Raw genomic sequence first — 22,108 nt, forward strand, 5'->3', positions numbered from 1 at the left:
GAGGGGATTAGACCGAGTCGAAAAGTCCTCTACCATTTTGCAATTTTCGTAATAGTTAAGTTATTAATTATTAAAAATCGCTGTCTTAGCCCGTCCAATTCAAGCGCGCGACGAGATGCGGCCGTCCCGCGATCGACGTTGCTAGGTGCGCGGGGAATTGTTTATGACACACGGCAAGGGCTACATATAATAAAGCTAATACTCCATAGACCAATCAGAAGCTTGCCGCAAGCTTCCTGCGTTGAAATAAAAATCTTTTGATTCGTTGCCGCACGCGTTGGCACAGCTCAACGCGTTTATGGAGTCTTAGCTTAACTCCCCGCGCGCCTAGCAATGTCGATCGCGGGACGGCCGCATCTCGCCGGGCTAAGACAGCGAGTTTTAATAATTAATAACTCGTTAGCCATTGCGAAAATTGCAAAATGGTAGAGGACTTTTCATCTCACAATCAGTCTAATCCGTTCTATTCGTAAATAAGAGGTGAGGCGGGTATTACGTAACACTCTGTACATTATTTTACTTCTTTGCAAATTATACATAATAGGTGTGTATGTTTTCATACTTTATAATGTGATATAACGTGCTCTAAAATCAGTGCGGAATACAATTATGACTTTACTTCAAGTTGCCAAGCGGCGAGAGTTGTATGCGCATTACTTATTCTCGCACAGAAGTTCTCTTACACTTTCCTATTTCTGCCCTACTTGTCCGTTTAGTTACGTTGAACAATTCACGATTTAATTCTTCCCTTTACCGAATTACAAGTAGAATTAGATATTCAAAGATTATCGCGAACGCGACGAATTTCGTATCCAAATTTTGTTTACCTGCCACAATGTGAAAAGAATGCAGAGGCATTGAGAGACAGATACTTCGTGTGGAAGAAGAAGAAGGAAGAAGATGGAAAGAGCGCTCGATCAATGTAAGACGCCAGGATTCTCTTCCGGAATCGGAGGTCTAACAACCATTCGCCGTAACGTTGCATCCCCTCGACGGAGACATTGTATAAATTCCAACCGAGAATCGAACAGTAATACTACTTGGCAAGTTTTCTACGAGGTTTCCTACGTCCCATTATGAAATGCGCAATAAATAGGGACGTAATGAGCGAGAGATAACAAACCGAATTTATATTACATTGAGTAATTCATGCTTTAACAATACCTAATAATACGAATCATCATACTGCAGTTCATTAGTCCGATTACACAATATATACGGAAATGAGATCCGCGCGAGACAATAAAATTATATCCCGCAAACTCACCTCGCGAATTCCACCTGTGATCGTTTATTTAGCTCGGGTTGCCGCTTGCCGGACCGCGGGAAAAGATTTATCCCGTGTTTTTCGTCGAGGCGTTTATCGCTGAAGATGAACTCGAGTTGTCCCAGGCCTGTATATTCGTTCTAGCGACAAAGACGTGTGGACACGACGGGGTTTTTCATGGACTCTCGCTTACAATCGGACGGTTATGCGGCGCGCGGGCCCGTACGTCGCGCGTTTTCAGCGTGCTCGTCGTTGCAACGCGGGCAAAATTGTAGCGGCTGCATAAAGCACGGCGAGAGGAGGGCGGGAGGAGGAAAACGCGCGGATACGGGCGCATAATTCGGTTGGAATGCACGCGGGGCTTCCATGTGCCATCTCCGCAAGTAGTAACCTACTTCATCAGGCATGTTGATGAGACATGCACGATTTAGTGAGTTGACTTTTTACCCCCCCCCCCCTCTACCTTCACCCCACTGCGTTTTCACTCTGCCTACGTTGCTGCCTGGGTACACGCGACAATTCAGGCGGCGGTTGTTCCCGCCGGTGGGCGAGCGTGATAAGCGAGCCGGGACAGTCTCCCGCTGCTGCAATGAGAATATGATATCCCTGCTTTTTCAATTGGCCATGTAATTACGAGTACGACGCGGCTGAGTCACGGCGAGATTTCGCGATAGGAGCGTGTAATTGACGGGCGCGCTATTTACATCGATTATTAAAGTTGCATGCATCCGAAGTACGGAGGACGGCAGTAATAAATGGCCGCGGACTGTCAGCCGTACAATTTTATTCCCCGTCGATAAGGTTAAAGGTTCGAGAGAAATATTTAATATTATAACTCAGTTTTAGAATATTTTCAATACCGAGCAATAAATTACGGACAATAAGTCCCGGCTGAAAATGCACGGGGATAATAGTTTGACTTTTAAACGAGATTCGACAGGGATATTTTGGAATATCTGCCATAAGGTGTGTATATTTGGCTGGTGAATCGAAGCTTATTACGCATCGCGCTATTTAATTGTGGCGTAAAATGCGATTGCGGTCTTTTCTTCCGGCCGGACTTTAGTTAATTTTTAACAAAGGCACAGACGCGTGTTGACGTTCTCCGCGCAAAATCTGAAATGTACAATGCCTTTCTTCACCTAATTGATAACGACAAAAAATGCCCGTCGGGATGACGAGGGATGATGTGCACGATAAACGACGCGCATTCGTAGAGTCATGATCACCTGACCACGCCTGTACATCAGCGCAGTCCGCGGCGCTGCATGCCGGCTTACCACAAATCCACAAATTGCCACCGTTGACTTTAATTAATGCACACTTCTCCATATTCCCTACCATCGATTACGTCTATATCTGCCGTATTCAGACACAGCTGCGTTGCGCCTCCATGCATCTCCGCCCCGCAGTTGTCCACAGATGGAAAGTGTGGCGAGCTAGGAAGGTTTAATTGAGAATCGCGTTTCATTAGAGGCGTTTATTAAATTTATTATCCACCCGTAACGCCGGCCGTTGAACGGATAATATTGGATTGGGCGGGTCCGATCGACGGCAACGTTTCCTTCCGCGACGTAGGTCGCCGCGGCCGATCAAGGCGCACGAAGGAGGCGGTTTGAGAAAAACGCACGCTTTCGTCGGCTTATCCGGAACACATTGGATGCGATTCTCCTCGTTAGAGGGTATAACGAGCTCTCGGCACCCGGTGTCGTTTTACACCGGCGCCCGTCTATGAACGCATTATTATTCCCTTATTGTATCATACAACCCGCCGACGGAGTTTGCAACTTTAATTTAACCCGTTACCAAAGCGCACGCCTGCCACCAACGTCGCGGGCGTATACGAGCGCGCATCCGACGTTGGATTAATTCGAAACGAAGAAGGAGCCGTTTCTGGTTTAGTTGCCGAGTTAGAAAATTGTTCGTCCGGAATGGCGCGGGACCCGCGCGGCGGGGAGCGAATACGGAGGGTGTAAAGACGGAACCGTCGCGACATCCGCGCAAGCGACGTCGTTCTCGCGCGGCCTTAACTCTTCATTGCGTAACCTTAACGCCGGCGTTAGACTTGTAACCATAATAGACTTTGTTCCCAACTCGTTTCCCGACCGTGGCGCATTTTGCGGAACGCCATCCCGGAAAATACAAACTTGATCCGTCGTGTCTGCATTGCGGGAAAACTCAATGTTACGTCGCGGCGCGGTCTTTAATCTTATCGCGTAGCGATTGTACGTCGCGGATAATTAAGGGACCACTCGTAAACCGCGTACGTTTTAATACGCGTCGCCGCTAAAATGTCTATACAGAGGAACGTTCTCTATTATGAGGTAAGCTCCTAATATGAGACAGTAGGGTTCCTTCTAAATGAATAGGCATCGTCAGGCTTCATCGTGAATTTATTACCCTTGGAGTGAAGTCTGTTTAGTGGAATTCATTGTTAGATCGCGTAATCGTCGCGAATAAAGATTTTTGATAAAAATTTTGATGTTGAAAATTTGCTATCTCGTATTAAAAGTCTGTCGCATAATAGAGGACTTTGCTCTACATTTTACGCGTATGCACTGTTAAATTTGTAGTGACTCGATGAGTCAAATTTGACTCGATGGGTAGTCGCCGCTGCTGCTACTCAATATGTTGTTACTTGTATCTATCGCGCGTAGCAAAGTTTATTGTTCTAACGCAAATTGCAGGTAAAATACAACTACATCTTTTATTCAAACCGTTTTATGGACTCTTTCAACTCCATTGTTTAAATTGAACGACATTTGGAGTGGCAGCAGTGGCGGCTACTCATCGAGTTAAATTTAACACTACAAATTTGACAGCGTATAAAACCGCAAAATTTCTCACGTTGTGGATTCGCCGGAAGAATTGATTATGAAGCTATGTATTTTTCTTTGCGTACAGCTTACGTTGTTTTACAAATAACAAATTATTTTTTCCCACGACTAAAATCCCATTTTAACGGACAGGATCTTTTTGCGTGCACGTTGACGCGCTCAAACGGAGCGTGGCGTAGAAAATCGATTTGAAATTACGTAACGATAAATAAAACCAGTGTAAAACAGGTTGTAATAAATCTCTCTTTAACGTTACAGTTTCCCCAATGATCTTCGTGCCGAATCAGCTTGTCGGTGCGCCAACTGGCACCAACGTAACGATCGACTGTCACACGGAAGCTTATCCCCGCGCCATGAGCTACTGGTTTCTGGGAGATGAGATGATTCTCTCCAACGAGAAGTACACGACGAATATCATGGAGAACAGCTACCGCGCGCACATGAGACTCACCATCAGAAACTTGACAGCGAGTGACTTTGGTAGCTACCGGTGCATTAGCAAAAACTCGCTGGGCGAGACGGAGGGATCCATCAGATTATACCGTAAGCTGACGTGCATTTTCTAGCCCGTTCGTGTCCGGATAAACAATTTTTTTTCCTGCGCCCGCTATCATTATGCATCTACCGCCGCGGTGTGTTTGCTATACGGGATATTATAGCGCGACACCGGCGGACGTGGTATTCGCGACGTGAATAATTTAAAAGTAAAACGACTTCCATAAATCGCGAATTCTCCGAGCCTTTGTTTAATTTCGCCCGAGTCGAAGATTTATTTAAAGCCGAGTGGATGTTAGCAGTAAATCGGCGCGGTTAAATCGCCGAGAGAGGAGATGTCTCGCGCCATCCCTCGCGCCGTTATAACCCCCTCCGCCCCCCCACAGCCCCCGGGGCCCGTGCAATTGCCGCCGCTCGGAGATAAGATGACCCACCCGGTTAAAATATGAATAAGGCGGCGGAGTTCGAGTTAAATTTATTGGCCGATATTTAAGGAAGTTATACGACGTCATTAAAGACGAACGATTTTTATTTCAGCTATTCCGAAGCCGTCGGCGGCACCGAAGGCGACGGAGATCAAGAGCAGCGCCAACAATGAAGGTGAGAATCTTATTGAATATATGCATTCCGACGATTCGAAAATCGATATTACTGGCGGGCGATCCTCTAACAATTCCCACGCGAAGGCAAACTCATTATCCACATTTTATACCCAAATCGTAGAACCTTAAAGTGCTTTCTCATCTCCTTCGCTGCGTTCGATCGCGAACGAAGAAGCGATGCCGTAGGTGCGTTTCACCAGAGGGAAAAAGAGTAACGTTCAATCAGGGGTATAAGTAACAGTTTGTATCTTCGGGCCTTCGTCGTCGATAGCACTTAGACAGCGCCGAGAGGACGGCAATTTCAAGGTGTCGCAGTCACTTTTTAATTTCCTAAAGAATCGTTCGTTTAACCGTGTCCGAACAAACAAAGCAGTCACGCCGGTCAAATGATGGGGAATCGTTCTTCGAGGGGAATTGCTCGGATGTTTCGCACCGTTCCGAATAAAGTACAGTGTTAGCGGAGGTACGACCAGTTTCACAAACATCGTTAACTGCTAACCTCGGGTTAATCGATTCTCTGTCTCTTCTTAGAAGACAGAAAAAGATAGGCAGTTGACTGAACGGTTAACCGACGTTTGCGAAACTGGCCCTTAGGCCCGGTTTCACCAAGCATCGCTTAACTTTAATTTTGGTTCAATTCGTGTTTGTCTCTTTCTAAAGTAACAGTTGGAAAGGGACAAAGAACGAATTAAACCAAGTCCAAAGTTAAGCGACGCCGGCGAAACCGGGCCTGAGTCTTTATATCAGGCGCACAGCTAGTCCACGCGCATTGGCGCGTTCATGTATTATTAAAACGGGGCGAATAACTTGGGCAGATGCCTAGGTCAGGTCCCTGTGGCTCCGCTGCCTCGGTGTGTTCTCCGTTTTCCCCTCCTCGGCCACGCGAAACCAATCTCAATATACTGCATTATTAACGCCATACAAGGCTCGGCCACGACGGTATTACCGCCATTAAGCTTCGCAATTTTACCGTGCCGGGCCCGCCGGCCGCTAGGGTGGATTATCGTTATTTCGAAGCGTCCAGGGGGAGAGGAACTGACTGTCGTAATGAATAACTATTATTCGCGAATTTTCCGCGGGCGGGAAGCCGCGGCGTCGCTCGCCTCGATATATCGACGTCGCCACGGCTGAATTTTCTCGCGACCCGGCGATCGTAAAAGCTGGAAGATCGTAACCGAGATTTACGGGCGTCGGAGGCGTAAGTCCGACGCGCGATTTCTTCGCGAGCCGAGACGAACGGGGCGCGCGAACGTACGTGCAAATAATGGTAATCGAAAACGTTCGTACGATGGAGATGTCTCGCGCCGCGCGAGTAGAAGCGTCGCCGTAACTCCGACGTACCCCCCCCCGTTTTCCTCGGTTAATGCAATTTACCGTATTAACGACTCAGCCGCAGATGCAAATACTTCACGAGCGAGACGAGACAACGCTACCATAATGTATGGCCTCGACTACTGATTAAATATTACGAGAAACTTTGGCGAAATCGGCAAGGGACGCGTCGCGTTCGTCTCTCTTCTCCCCTTGCCCCCCCCCCCTCCTCTCTCTCTCTTTCTCTCCGAATCAATCTTAATACTACGGGGTTATTAATGACCTAGTCGAGGTATGCAATAACTCACGAACACGACGTTAAATGCCTAGCAGTTTCCAATGGAACTGCCGTTCGTCTTATCTGCGCAGATAAGATTACGCCATTTACGGAACGATCTGCGATTCGAAATGCAGGATGCATGCGACGACATATCAAAAGTCATCCGAGACGACGAGGGGAATATTCGATCCAGCGAAAAAGTAATTTTGCGTGAAAGACGGGGTGAAGATATTAAGGAAATCGACAAATTCTTTATACGAAAAGTGTGAAACACGCATAATCGTTTATCACGCTTTTCGGTAAATCAAACGGCGTACCTGCACAATTTGATATTATGAAAAATGATGTTGATCTATGCCAAGATTTTCATTACGTTCGCGCGGTATAAATCAAAATTTACCCTTCCAGCTTGTTCAGATCGGAGAACGCAGATTTTAATTTTATATTGCGATATTACATCGGCGGTTTAACCAGTGACCTAATTAAGCGCATTTAAAATTCAATTACTGACGTCGCTGCGAGATACTAGGTCCACAGCACAGACTGAGATTGCATTGTTGGCGCTGGCGCGATCTAGATACTAGATAACGCTACCGTTCTAGAGAAAAAAACCGAGGAGATCGCGAAATTATATAAGAAGAATCTAATTTTCCAAAAAGCACTTCAACAGTCTGTTAGGCGTACAATGTTCATTCGCGATTCGAATCGCAGTCTTATTTCTGCTAACGGGTATAATCATTTTTAATATATTCCTTTTTTCGATATGTTACGAAATGAAGGTGAATAATTATTATTATTATACATGGCTTCGAATTACAATTTTGTAATAATTTTCAATTTAATTATTTCTTGGACACAATTTAAATACGCCAAAAATACTAGAGAAATTAAAATACCGCAGTTTAATAAAACGAGACATTTGAAATTAGATATGTATGTATATCAAATGTAATGCCAAGCAACACTATAGTCCGTATCCTTTCTTATACTGAGAATAGGTTAACAGAAACATCTTCCTTAATTTCCGCCGGAACCTTTAATACGAATTAATAATGATACGTCTGCGCCATGGTAAAATAACCTTGCTTGAATGTCAAGTAATACGAAATTATCCTTTGTTCTCGGGATAAGCGAGTGTTGTAAGAAAAAGGATTGGAATTAGTTCATCGAGAATATATGCGACGCTTAATAATTCCTGCATACCAGTTGCCTTACACTTATCGATTCTCTCGATCGTAATTAATTAAATTCCGATAAGGAGGCCAGAATTATTTCTGGCATTAGACTGTGCGCTCATACATTATGACATGCAATATCTGATATAAGATTATCACGTCAAAAAAAACATACGATCAATTATTACATGCACTAAACGTTAGAATAGCGTATATTGAAATAAAGAGAAAAAATTCTACTTTAAAATTCATTTGAATTATTGCAGATATAAGTGTGTTAAATAAGACAGTGCGAAACGAATGTAAATATTAATTTTACGTGTAAATGTCATATTTACAGGAGGATTCAATAACGTAGATATAAGATGTAAATTTAAAAATCATGCCTAAAATGTATTATACAAATTATGAATCTATAGTTTTCTTCTTTTTAATGATGAACCAGTTGAAATAGTGATTATCGTTAAAGAGAAAGAACATGATAAATTTATAATTTATAAAAAGGATCTTGTGGCATATGTTAGGACACTTTTTAAAATATGGCTCATTTTTTTTTTTATAAAATCTGTCTTGCGTATTGGCATATTGACATCTTATGTAGATATATAGTTAAATGAAAATGAATGAAATTATTTAGATTCTGTCCCAAATTCTTTCCTTTCAATTTTATATTGATTGAAAAGTCACGGAGAACTTCTTCGTTTTATCAGATTCGATTCGTTCGTTAAGATTGCAGATCAAATTCTGTTGAGCGAAGTTACAAAGTGAAAGTCTTAATTGAAGCTTTGTTATAGACTTTTTGTTATAGACTGTTCTGATATAAGTCTTCAAGTTCAAAATAGAATATAAAAGAAAAGATCTACCTAAGAGTTGTAAAGCAACTGCCAAGCTAGTTACGCTTTACTTAAAGTACATTTCATAAAGGATTTTCTGTTGAGAAAAAATGTGATACTTTTAAAAGTGCTTCGAGAGCGCACGTCATTTCTCGAAAAAGTGTAGGAAGATGTGCGACTGGGACTTTGATAAATCGAGGATCAAAACTATTAATAATGCCATCTCGCCATTTTACTTTTCTCAACTGCGCTCGCGAATCTGCTTCCTCCCCTGCTCGTCCTCTCTTCTCTCTCGCCCGTTTTCCGTCTTCGCGAAACAAATTCTTCTTGACGCTCGCCGCGGCACTTTGGAAGAGATGCCGCGAGAGACTCTTAAATTTTCAACGAGTTATTTCAAAACTTGCTAAACAAGCCCGCGATGCACGAAAGGACAACAAAAGGAGGGTAGGCCGGATGAGATACGAGCCCCGTTGTGATTTTGCCGGCAGAAAAGAGAATGTTAACGAGTGTACCTATTTGCGCAGCCAGAGTACGTAGACGTAAATATAAAGATGCGCCCACGCGTTTTCGCGGCAGGTGACCCAGAAGCTGCCATATTGTTAGGGGGTCGCGAAGAAGCTGCGAGGCGAAGTTTGTCCGGGGCGTATTTAAACTTTTATTCGAAAACTTTTTAGTGCCCAAGTTGGAGGCTGGGTGGGTTAAAGGGTCGCTTATTTGCAAACCAGAAAGACTGTAGGGTTTAACGAAGAAAGAAAAAGAGAGCTGTCGGAGAGAGATAGGAATGTGCATGGAGCATTGTCAGCCTAACCGCCGAGCAGTAGAATTCAGTCGAGTGAAAGCGACTCAAGAGAGGTAGATGCAGACAGCTCGGGAATTAATTAAGAAACGTTCGTGCGCGCCGAACGCTTTAAATACGTTTCTTTGGTGTATTTACTAATTTTTATCAGTATTCAGAGGATACGCTCTGAAATGTCTCGTATCAAAATTGTCATAATCTCGAGTGTAAGATGAATACCAAGAAAATTTTACTACTATTTCCTCTTTGATTTTGCTGTGTAAAAATTTCATTCGGCGGTTTACACTATTGCCTTGAAAAGTATACAATTGGTGGTACTTTGTAACAATTTGAAATAAAACAAGGCGTTTTTCGAATAAGCTATAGAGTCGCATAATTTATACACTTCGAATTACTTCGCGGCATAGTTTTCGAGATCACATCGACGAACGACACGCGCGGGACCGCGAACGATGGTAGTTTGAATAATCTTCACGATTATGAGGAACGAAATAAGCGTCAAAGCATCTTGCTACCAAGTCGCACAGAGCGGGTCTCCGTGCAGTAGAAGTATACAGGCCCCGTGGCGAATATCAACTTGAATTACACCCCGGGTTGATACGCATTGTATAGAATTATCGTGTAAGTAAAGTTTCAATCTACTACTAGAGAAGGATGCGACCCTCCCGGGATGCACTTTCATATTTACAAAGATAGAGCGCCAGCGCGCCTAGCATAATCTTATATTGTTGATAATATAATCGAATTAGACGCGGCAGACGCATTGTCTTATGGGAAGAAGCGTTTGCTGAACATTATGCGATTACGCTGCCGAGGAACTTATTTAGTAGACTAGTTACAACTAAAATCAATTAACAACAGCCTTGGTTTCACTCATAACGATCGCTTCGCTACTTCGTTAATTATTTCATTTCTATTAATTAGGTAATTATTACTTCTGACAAGATTACGTTAATGTTTAAGACTATAATTCGAAAATTGTTATATTTGACATGAAATTAAATTTTTTTTCCAGCGGACTTTACAAAATAGACGAAGCAATCGGTTCTTTTTTGTTTTCTTAAAAATCATTTAAAAAGTAACAACTCATCGGGATAATTACAGTGATCGTCGGTATTAAAAGTAGACCGACAATTAAAAATATACTTGAAAAAAATATTATGAATTATTTCTGAGAATTGTATGGGATGAAATCATTCGTTAAGTGGTAACCGATTGATGTTCGAAGTGGACACTTTGTATAGTATTGCAGGCACTTTCCACGATTCAGTTCTCTTATTTTTTTTTGCCGCGAGGTTCTCTCGTGAGAAGGCATTTTGTTCAATGGAACGTCCGTCGGCATCGAACGCAACAAGTTGAACTTGGCTCGATTTCAAAGAAGCTCGTAGAATTCATCAAACCTGCGCCCACCACATGCTTGCGCGCGTACGTTTTCTGTCGCATCTGTTATAAATTAAATTTCGCTTGTTAGGAATGACGGAGCAGCCGAGAACGTAGCTACTATGTAGCAAAAATTAAGCGTAAAGTAACTATAATACAAATATAGAGAGAAGGAGTTCTCTTTCGATTTTTTTCATTCCTTTATAAATTATAAACTGTGTACTAGAAAGAAGAGAAATATTTAATTAGACTTTTAGTTAAATATTAATGTAATTAGATTACATTAATAGTTCGATTGTTCCAATTTACACACAAATTTTCAAAGTTTTTGTACTTATTATTTAACATTATTCAATATATACGAATAATGCAATTTATTTATGAATAAATGTATTAGATGAATAGATACAGAAAAGAATGAATTTTGTAAACTTAATCCGCTCTAAAGTTTGAAGCTGACCCACGTGTCTCTATATGTTCACTATACAAAATATCTGTATCCACCTGTAATACGTAATCCTATCGCGTTACCGCATCAGTTAAATTTCCATCATCTCGCGCAATTTTGCTGCTGCGGCCTTGTATGGTGTAGAATAGTGCGCATAATATTTCACATACGCGATAAAATCAAATGCAGGAACGTGAAGCACGGGGGAAAAAAAGAGAGAAAGAAAGGGGACGTGCTGGACTGGATTATTGGCGGGTGTAAAAAAAAAGGAAGCAAACAGGAGAGTGCCTGGGTTAGATGAGAAAGGTCCTAATCTATTTTCAGGACGACCGAGCACGCCACCGCCAGCAAAAAGGCTGACCACCGTGTGGCCCTCGTCGTACAACCCCTACTATCCGAAAAGGACAGAGAGACCACCGAGTGAGGAGAGAATCGAGAGGCCCGAGAGGCCCGAGCAGAAGCTACGTGGTGGCGAAAGTACAGGTGAGGCTTGCATTCTCTCACCAGGCCCTCCCTCTGCTTTCCCGTTTCTTCTCTAATTATCGCGGCTGCCCTTTTAAGCGTCTCTTTCGTTCGCGTCCTAGCATCATTCGACCTCGCCCACTCCCGCTCCCGCGGCACCAATCTGGTTTCGGAAATAAGACGCAAGCGACATTCATGCGCTATTCTGCACCATGCACCCGGATATGCAGGCCGTCGCGAAAATCATAAACCGCACGTGTATTCCGAGATAAATCACCCCCGTTAGAACGGCGCAGAATTTATCAATGTCGGAAATAACGAGAATGATTGTAATATTAATACATTATAAACATGAACTGAGAAAAATTTGCAACTGCGACAGAAATGTATCTGTCTTTCTCGTATACCTAAGAAGAGAGAGATATATCTTTGCCTTCTTTTTTTAGGATACAGAGAGTTACTTCATATGTGCATGTCCGCCATATTCGTAGGGCTGAAAAAGAGATATATCTCTGTCCGACAGTATTGACTGCACTTTATGTACACTGGCGAGATATAGGGATGTTCCAGATATACAGAAAAATATTTTAAAAGCAAATTTATCAAACGGGATCTGAAAGCGATCGCGGCTCAAATTTTTAGCATAAATTACAATAAGATCTGATACGAAGACTAAAACGATTCTTCGTGTTTAAGGAAATTAAGGCTTCATACATAGACAAAGTATAAAAATAGACCTGAGATATTCTCCGGGTGTAACGTGACTCATATAAAAATCCACTCATATAAAGATCTATAAAGTAATTATCGCTGTATATCTCGATCTCCTTTTCGTGGTGTCGTGATAAGATGCAGTCGTGACAAAGCCCGAAATACACGAATAAGCGTTCCGATTGTTAACGAGATAACGAGCTTTAGCGAAATGGCCTGAAAAGCCATTTCGTTCCGCCGCCATTAAATTTAGGGCGGAAGCGTAGCGTGCCAGGAACCCTTAATAAGATGTTTACTCCTTAATGACTAATGTAGGCCATCATGATTATGTTAACTAGCAGTAAATAAAGCGACATATTCGCTTCTTATAATTTCCTTATTTGCCCAATTTTATTCTTTTTCATTCTCAAATTATTCGCACAGTTATGCAAAATCACAAGATCTCTCATATTTATATATGATAACATCGCGCAAACAATGCGGAATTACGGCAATTCGACTTTTACTGGTACAGCTTTGAAAATGCAGAGTACTCTCGTAAACAATTCTTTTTTTTTATTTCTTCTGTTTTACGTAATTCTTCGAATAAATTGGAAACTTCGTAGTCAAATTTGCATTTTCGTAACAAACTCGCGGCGGATTGCTCGCGTTAAACTCGATAAGATTAATTGCGCTTTCAAATAAATCGCGCCAGGTTAATTTCGCGAACGCGGAGGAAAAAAATGACTTGGCGCAATACGGTATTCAGTGGTGCGGTACACGTCGTCACGTGCACAGATATATTAAGCCAAGTAACGAACGTCAATTTTCATTGAAACATTTGTTACTTTGTTATTGCGATACGGACGGCCACGCATGCACCATCCATAACAAAATCTGTAGGGTGTTATTATATGGCAAATGCGTGTCAACTGTGAAGCATTGCATGTGTGTCCGCAATTTGTTTTCATTCATTAGGGGTTGTTAGCGGTGTAATATTTTACCACATCAAGACAAGGCTAAACGCTAAATCACAAAAATCACCACGTGGGCATCATAAGTTTTTCCAAGATTATCAAAAAATCATCGAAATCACTAACGCGGTAACCGGCATGACTATTATTTTTATCACGGCCGATATAAATGACGAGCGAGAAGGATGTAAGGTACTCGAATAACCATTTAGTCGGCCGTGATACCGAATAATTGTTATTGCTTATAATAACGAGCTTGTGCTTTTATTTGTAATGTATACTTTCGTTATATTATAGAAATAATCGATGTATTCGATAAAACGAAATAATTGTTTTTATTTAAAGACTAAAAATTTTATCACTTTTGTTGTTTAGTGAGCTATAAAAATGTGTAATATTAATGCAAAATTTATCAATATTTTAAAATTGTATTGCCTTATATGAAAATGCTGGAAATCGCGCATATAAATCGTAAAGTTATGAATATTTCAATCCTACAGGAAAACTCATGCTTTACATAATAAGTATGTTGATTCAAACGTATGATTAGCTAATGTAGTTGCAATGTATACATACACGTTCCTGATAGTTGGAAAATATATTCGTTCTACTTCGAAACGAACAAATTCCAACATAAAATAATAAATTGTCAAGAATTATTTTAAAAATTTAGTAAGACAAACAATCAATAATTTGCATTTGCATTAAAGACACCAAGGAAACAGTTTTCCTATAACAGAGACTTTTATATATTTTTTAAAATCTGTATTTCGTTATTTATTATATTCCATTTTTTTAATGCAATCTGTCATAAAGAAATCATGAAACTGCAACAAAGGTGTTATATTTATCTCCACTTTACTGAGAATCAACGAATACCAGCGCGATAAAATGTAAACGGAACGGCGTTTCGTTTATCAATCAAGTCCTTATCTTATAATACAAGCACAGAAACCTAGTCAAGGCGCGCTTGTCGATGCGCGTGATGCATTCGAAAGAGAAATACCGGCGATAAAAACGCCCCACGCTGCTGTGGTTTCACGCCGAGGCGACCAAGTTCAACTTATTCATGCGCCGCTTTTGTACAACGCATTAAAGATGCAACAATGACCTGTATTCCTTACACGATAACGCCGCACCCTTCTAGCCGGAGGCCCGCGCCGTATTTCACTGCGTTTTTCTACGGCTCGCCGTTGTTGCTCTAGCGTCCCTCGTGAATATTTAATCTAATAAAATAGTGAAATAAGTCCGCACGCCAGAAACACCGCGGAACACGTGCGCCAGTTTCCTTACGACTTGGCTGCAGCTGCTAGCCGCGGCGTGCTCCGCCGTAGTGTACGTAGGGGAGTATTATTCCGTATCGGAGTTTTACGCGAAAATCCGTATTCCGCTGACTGACTTTCCGCGGGCTCGTCTTGCGGATATTAATAATGTAATTCGAACCGGTCAGTTTTTAGCACTAATTCGCCGCGCTCAATTAATTAATATCTCATTTTACTTGTGTAGGAATTAATGTGAATTTATATGCATTACAGTAAAACGCTTTCAGAGCGATAATGATATACAATAAACGCTATATTTTAGTATTTCGAAGTTCAGGGTAAAGGTACTGTAATAATTAAATTCTATTGAAAATTTTGGCTGCGCTTATCATGGCAATTGCATAAAGTCACGTGAAACGCGCATATATAAATGCGTGTGATTTGAAATTAATTTAATGTAATAAACAGAGTTTATATAAAATTTTTGTATATTACTTCTTTGTCGTTATACTTTTATTTGAAGTTATAGGTCTTTTAATTATGAGGAATTTTGCACACGAAAAGTCACGTGAAACGTGCATATATAAATGCGTGGGATTTTAAATTAATTTAATGTAATGAATCAATTTTATATGAAAATTTTGTATATTACTTGTTTATACTTCAATTTTGAGTTATAATTTTTTTAATTAAAAAGAATTTTGCACGCGGAAAGCTTTCGGTTTAGTGACCCTTTGTTTAAATTAAAATAAACTTTTCTTACATCCAGCAATGCTCGAGCATTCTAATAATCAATTACCGTCATGTCAACCGTCGACACGCATCATAAACAAAGTGACTGCGTTTACAACGAGAGACATGTAAATACACGAGGCATGGAATGTGGAATTCTGATTCCGGACCTGAATAAATGACAGTATCAGACGGTTCGTGGTGATTAGCAAAGCGTCTACTCGCGATATCGACGTCGTCTAACGGCGCCGTGGTATCGCGCATCTACAGGGTGTACCGAGATTATCCGCACCGAATCATCCCGGATTAAGTCATTTAACAAAAGGATTAGACTGTACAATATCTTATCGATTAAATATCTCGCTCAAGTGTAACTTATATCAAGCTTCCAAGTTTAAATTCAATATTGCTTATTCGGCACTAAATAAAAGAAGGCTCTTGCCAATACTTGTTGGCGCGGCTGGGTCGAGTTTGGTAAATTCTTCAAATCTCTCAACGGTTTGTTTAGCTAGAAATTATGGCGGCGCACATTTTAAGGTGTATAGAACTTCAAATTGGAGAAAGGTGGCCTAAGTGGCGGGAAATACGGCAGAACTTGGAGCACCCTGTGTGCAACAACGCTCGAGCAAGGATACGCATTCGTGCTCTCGTACCTGCTGTTCTGAAATATGCATGGGCATCCCTTAGTACGTTTAGGAGGAAATTACGTAGGAACAACACGCGCGGTCTCTATAGCATCCTGTTAATATTAAGCATGCCTCCCCCGCATTATCCTCAGGTACTAGATACTACCGGGCGTAGCCACCTGCCAGTAGTCGTGCTTTTAGCTTAGCACGCCCCAACACACGAATATACGCATGAGCGCGTCAGCCAGAAACGATCTATACCGGAAAAAAAATCAGCTTCAATTACTCCGTTCGGTTATCGAGAAGTTTCGCGGAATAATTTTTCTGTTGGGAAGCAATTTCTTTGCTTAATGAATTATCGTTAATTAAGCGAGTTTTAATAATAAGTATGGAGGTTTTTAATCTGCAGTTTCCACAGAAATATTACAACGACGATGATTTTTAACGGTGATAATATTTAATATCTTTTCAATTAGTTATGTAACCGGCTGATGCAAAATTGCAGCCGTCCGAGGCTCTAAATTAAGATCATTAGCGTTTCAGAAAAATTAACAACAGCTGTCGGGTATGAAGGTCTGTAAACGTGTTATTAAAACGATAATGAATTCCGAGAAATTTCTACAATTGTGAGCTGGGTGTGTCTCGTGGTATTTAGTTCTCGGTAATTTCATCTGTTAACTCACCTAGCTGTTATGACTGCAGCAAATGATTTTAACTACGCTGCTTTAAATTTTATATAATCCATCGTGCACCGAACAGATGAAATCTAAAAACGATAAGATTTATTCTCCAATACTACTTTAATGATTATTTCATCGCGTAGAAGACCGTAAGATAATCTAATACGCTTTTCCCTCATATCGACGCATTATCCACCTTTCGTATAGAAAAAAGGAAAGAGTTGATACTTGTTTATAGAATAATGATTTAATGTCGGCATTATAATAATAATGTCGTCATTAACGTTGTCTCAGACAAGAAATTTGGTCTGGCTAATTGATCATAAATCTTTAACTAGTAAAACAGCGCGGCATATTGTTTTTATTACACAGAAAGTTCTAAAGAGATTGATCGCGTAGCATCGGCCGTGCCTTAATCCAGGATCCCCGCGTACACGCAAAGCATCCTTTAAGGAAGACTTTAATTAAGTAGTTTCGTGCAGGAAGTCTCTAAATAACGTCGTGCAGATTGGACGATTTAGCAACGTCAAGTCTGGCTGCATAAAATGGGACTAAATGTGCAATGCGTGTCATGAGCTTTTACTCTGCCAAACAGGGTCGCGCGGAAACTGAACGGAAAGGAGGATAAAAGCTCTTCTCCAAAGACAGATGGCTTGCATTAGAACCATTTTATTTAAATGGCTTTTGTTCAAACGACTCGCGAGACATGCGCGTGTATTGCACGACGTAGGTACGTACTGTTCGCACACGCCAGAGAAACGACCGCGAAAATATTATTCCTCGGGAGTGTATTCGCGTGAAAGACGAATAAAATCGTTTCTTCGCGTTTGCATCTTGAAATTCCCTCTAGTTTTCCACGAGAGAGACTGCAGCTTTCGTGCGTTCCCGTTGCACGCGGTCCCACATACGCCAATAAACGACGGGGGTGCGTTCAGGTACGGGTGAGCCAAATGAAATTTAATTATGCTTCTTGCTCGTTCTTAAAAGTTCTGCAGTTACGATGCGCTTTGTATCTATGTAACTTCGGTATTCCCGCATTTAGAAACAGCCCACCGTTAAGAACGCTGCGAACGTATGCCGGGTGTATGTTTTCTCGCATTCCTCGCGAGTGCAGTTTCGTTCCAATTTCTACCTGTAGTTCTCCCGATAATGCCGTTTGACGAGCAGTTTATGCCGTTAATAGCAGTCCCGCATTGCTCTCCCCGATTCCGAGGAATTCCGGATTACCAGCCCTTTGCATAAATAGCAGTTGAAAACGAATTTTTGCGCGCGTTAATGTACATACTCCAAAAGTAGATTTTGACCGAGAAATACTTCGATACGTTTTCAATCTTATGACAAATTTAATTGAAAATGATTATTTGTGTGTCCATAGTCTCAATAATTTTCTAAGTTTAATGCACATATACTTAATGGTTTCAACAATAGTGTGTGTGTGTGTGTGTGTGTGTGTGTGTGTGTTAAAAAGGCAGACACATGTAGACGTATGCTCATGCAATGTCTTCGAAAGATGCAATTGTTCTCAACGTATGAATATTTGTGTGTTTATTAAATGTCGTTCCCTAAGCAATTAATTGAACCACCAGCCGAGCACGAAAAACGCCAAAGCTCTGGATCGTTTCTACAACGTTTCACGTTGAACTTGCATTCCATCAAATTTCCCAATTGTCGCTTTCTTTATCTCTCGTACAATTCTAAAGGTTTCTTGGGGGATCCGTCGCGACGGGTTGGAACGACGCGTATTCCGGCGCGCAAACTCGGGAAACGTAGGAATATCTCGCGGCTATGTTTTTGCGAAATTTAATTATCCGTAACGCGTCGCCATTACTGTTTTGCAAATGTGTGCCAACAGGACGCTACTTAATAACGTCCGTTAATCAGGCTGTTATATTACACAATAATAATACGTTTTATTACGCAGCTTGCTGTGAAATTAATTATGCATTCTTCTCCCACGATTTCTATTTCTGATTATTTCTTGCGTTCGTTGGCACGCAAGTAATTTAATAAACAAATGCGTGGCAGCATTGTGTAAAAAATGAGAAGCCAATTTGTTTTGTTCAAGGCCGGGAGTAGTGTAAAAAAAAATAATTCTCAACTCTTCTCGCGTGATCGATAGTAGAAATAATATCATGGTTTTATGAATATTAAATACAGTTTGGTCTCAGCCGAGAAAGCCGATCGTACCTCGTAAAGACAAGGTGCGGAGTTGAGAGTTTAAACAATCTTCGATCAACGGAGCTGATACCATGAAACGACCAAAGTCCTGGGAAATCCTTTGCTATCCCAAAGGACTCAACTTTGTTTCTAAACTCCGCCCTTCCGTGTAGCTAATCGTCAAGACTTAGCGTCAGCCTAAAGCCTATTAAATCAAGCATCGGGGGCAAATCTTACTTTTCAAAGTAAAATAGCGCAACTTTAATCTATGTATAAATATTTAAATCCAAGTAGAATTAAAAAGAAACCCTAACAATTGCTGATTTTTACATTATTGCAGCCTCATTCGATTAAGCTTGAAGCTAATATGCAGTATGCGAAAGAAGCATAATAGCCTTTCGAAATGTTACGCAAACTGATTTTTTTTTATGATTCTGCAGAGCGTCGTAAATATGCGCCATTACATCTTTTGTTATGGCAAAATGCATAAGTCACCCGGTTCGATCGATGCCTAAAAATTGGATGGAACGCTTTTAACCTTCCATCGTGGAACTTTACGCGGCCCATAAAATCTGCTGCGCCGCTCGACAGCTAAATTATGCGCATATATATCGATCAACAACGCGTGCGCGCTAATACTTCATACAAACACAAGTTATAGAGCGTAAAACTTGGACGTCTGTATTGACGGTACGCGTGAACGCATTTGTTATCGAATCGTCGGATTGGAATGAGAATGATCGCTGATGGATGGATAATGGAATATTTAACCACGATTTAAAGCGTTTTCTGGTGCGCTCAAGTCCTATCGCTGCCGGAATTACTTCCGGCATTTCTCATTCAGTTCCATTAATACGTGAATTAAAACCTGCCACGCCGCGCACGTACACACAATCGTACTAATAACATTTTCTATGATTTTCAAATGACGTGAAATAACTTAATAGAATGCCCATCTTTCCACGCCGATAATTAATACGCGCTCATAAATGTCCAGCAATTTTCGTCGGCTGAGCCAGTGCGCTTTTCTTTTTTTACAAACCTTGCACTCGCAATATGAATCATCGATCGTCGCACGTTTACTCGATTTACCAAACACGATTTAAGTGAGAAGGAAAAAGAATGCGATACCTGTTGCTTGATAGAGTTACCGAGCCGCCTAGAGATAAATATCCTTTGTCTCGCATCGAGGTGCAAGTACAAACTGCGGAAAACACAATGTTTGACTCCTGATATAATTTCATTCGCAAAACAACCAATTAAAGTTTCTCGAGATTATGTAACAATTTTCAGTCGCTTTTAAGTTTCAGATAAACAGTGTAAATATTTAATCCAGTGTAAAAAAGTATTATTCCGAAACAAAGGTAAACGCGTCGGAAGTAGCGCACGCGCTTTGCCTCCAAGTGTTTGCACGTAATAAATACGGAACAAAATCGCTAAATACATTCAATTAATTATCCTCCCCGCGTGTTTATATACAACACCTGTCACCGGTACGAGTTCGAAGTGCACCCGAGCCTCCGTTATCAAAAAATATGTTACCGCTGAACTTCCGTCGCGGTATCATCTTTCGCAAGAAACGAAGAAGAATACACCTGTTGCACGGTATCGTCGATAGGCTTATCGACAATCCGCTCAGGCGACGCATAAAGGAGACCTGGAAAATAATATCAATATGTGCATATCGTTTAAAATACCAATGCGATTGCAAAAGAAATGATGTGGCATTTATTTTTCAAATGCACGTTTTTATATATGTACGTGCTGTTTTGTACGCGGGGGAAAATATTATAATTGTAATCGGTTGGCGCTGAATCTAGATCGAGAGACAATTCGAATTCGTTAAATCAGACTCAGCGGCTCGGTGTAGTTGTTTTTATATGTTGCACACACGTGCATAATTCCGTCTGCAGAAATACAAATAGATGATCATAATCGGATTACAACGATCGATGCGAACAGGTCTAAGCTGAATGCTGCAAAATTCCCGACAGTCGTATAATAATTTAGCTGAAAATCGCTTTTATACGAGAGGCACGACAACTGTAGAGTAAATTTTGCGTTTAACAAACGAATATATGTACATACGTACGTAATACGTGGAAGATTTACGTTTGAATTTTGAACGCGATTAATTAATACGCAGGGTAAACCAGCAATTTTAATTTCCATTTTACTGGACTAGCGTTTTCGAATTATTGTTTTTGCTACGCTCACAAGACAATCGCTATGAACTCTCTTTCTCTCTTTTTCGTTTGTTGAACAAATCGGCGCGTCATTTTTGCACCGCTCCACGCATCTGAATACTTCTGTCTTGCTGGTAACGCGATTTAATCAGAAATTCAGACACGCGATATCACGGTACGTGTACCAAAAACGTTTTTTTTTTTCCCCCTCCGTGTCACTCCGCCGGCATTCGGTAAGGGAGCTTAAGGTTGACGTCACGATGCGGGCGTACCTTTTACAACACCCGCCAGTCCGCCTCGTTTTTTCGTCTCGCTGTCCTTTTTGTTTACGAGCTATGTGTACGAGTCAAGCCTGTAAAAACGGCGACACAAACGCTCCATTACTCTTCTTCTTGTCCCACGTGTTACGGCGCCGCTTCACGTGCAATTACACATAAGAGAATAAAAAAAGGAAGGAAATCTCCCTCTCTCTTTCCTTCTCCCTCAGCGTCCCGCTCCGGCACGCGTTTATTTTTGTCATTTGTCTAACGTACAGAGTTCCTTTCGTGTCGACATGTGAGAGGCCATATGTCGCGAAATGTAATTAGGAATAGCACTAACGCCCGTCGCTTCGCAGCGCTGCAGCATGCAACGTATTAAGTCATAGATGTCACAGATGAATTTTCCTAATACAACTTACATGTGTCCGGTTTGCGCGCGAGGAGCGCGCATTTACCCCTAATGACAAAATCTGCATGAAAGGGGACCCGTGCCTTTCATCAGCGGGGATCTAATTTCTTCTCGTGCGCGAGGATTTAATTTGGCACACGTCCGTGATTGGGACGCGCGCGGCATTCATCTTTGATGCACCACACGACATTCTGCGCGCTTATCTTATGAATATCTCGCGAGTTTGAAAATTAAAATCCTGTTTTT

General features: G+C 41.4%; 1 protein-coding gene across 7 annotated transcripts in view; it reads left to right on the forward strand.

Annotated features, from left to right (window-relative positions):
- The window catches only part of LOC105568356 (lachesin-like), a 286,391-nt gene that overhangs the window by 232,892 nt on the left and 31,391 nt on the right, over positions 1 to 22,108 (forward strand). For 6 of the 7 annotated variants that reach the window (XM_012023968.1, XM_012023966.1, XM_012023967.1 and 3 more), the window contains 3 exons: positions 4,363 to 4,647; positions 5,137 to 5,199; positions 11,749 to 11,907. In XM_012023968.1, the coding sequence (XP_011879358.1) occupies positions 4,363 to 4,647; positions 5,137 to 5,199; positions 11,749 to 11,907 (507 nt within the window). The remainder of the gene's footprint in view (positions 1 to 4,362; positions 4,648 to 5,136; positions 5,200 to 11,748; positions 11,908 to 22,108) is intronic. The other variant, XM_012023969.1, reaches the window with a different exon arrangement.

Source organism: Vollenhovia emeryi, unplaced genomic scaffold, assembly GCF_000949405.1.
Source record: "Vollenhovia emeryi isolate VEMERY1.0 unplaced genomic scaffold, V.emery_V1.0 DF939130.1, whole genome shotgun sequence".
Taxonomy (NCBI): domain Eukaryota; kingdom Metazoa; phylum Arthropoda; class Insecta; order Hymenoptera; family Formicidae; genus Vollenhovia; species Vollenhovia emeryi.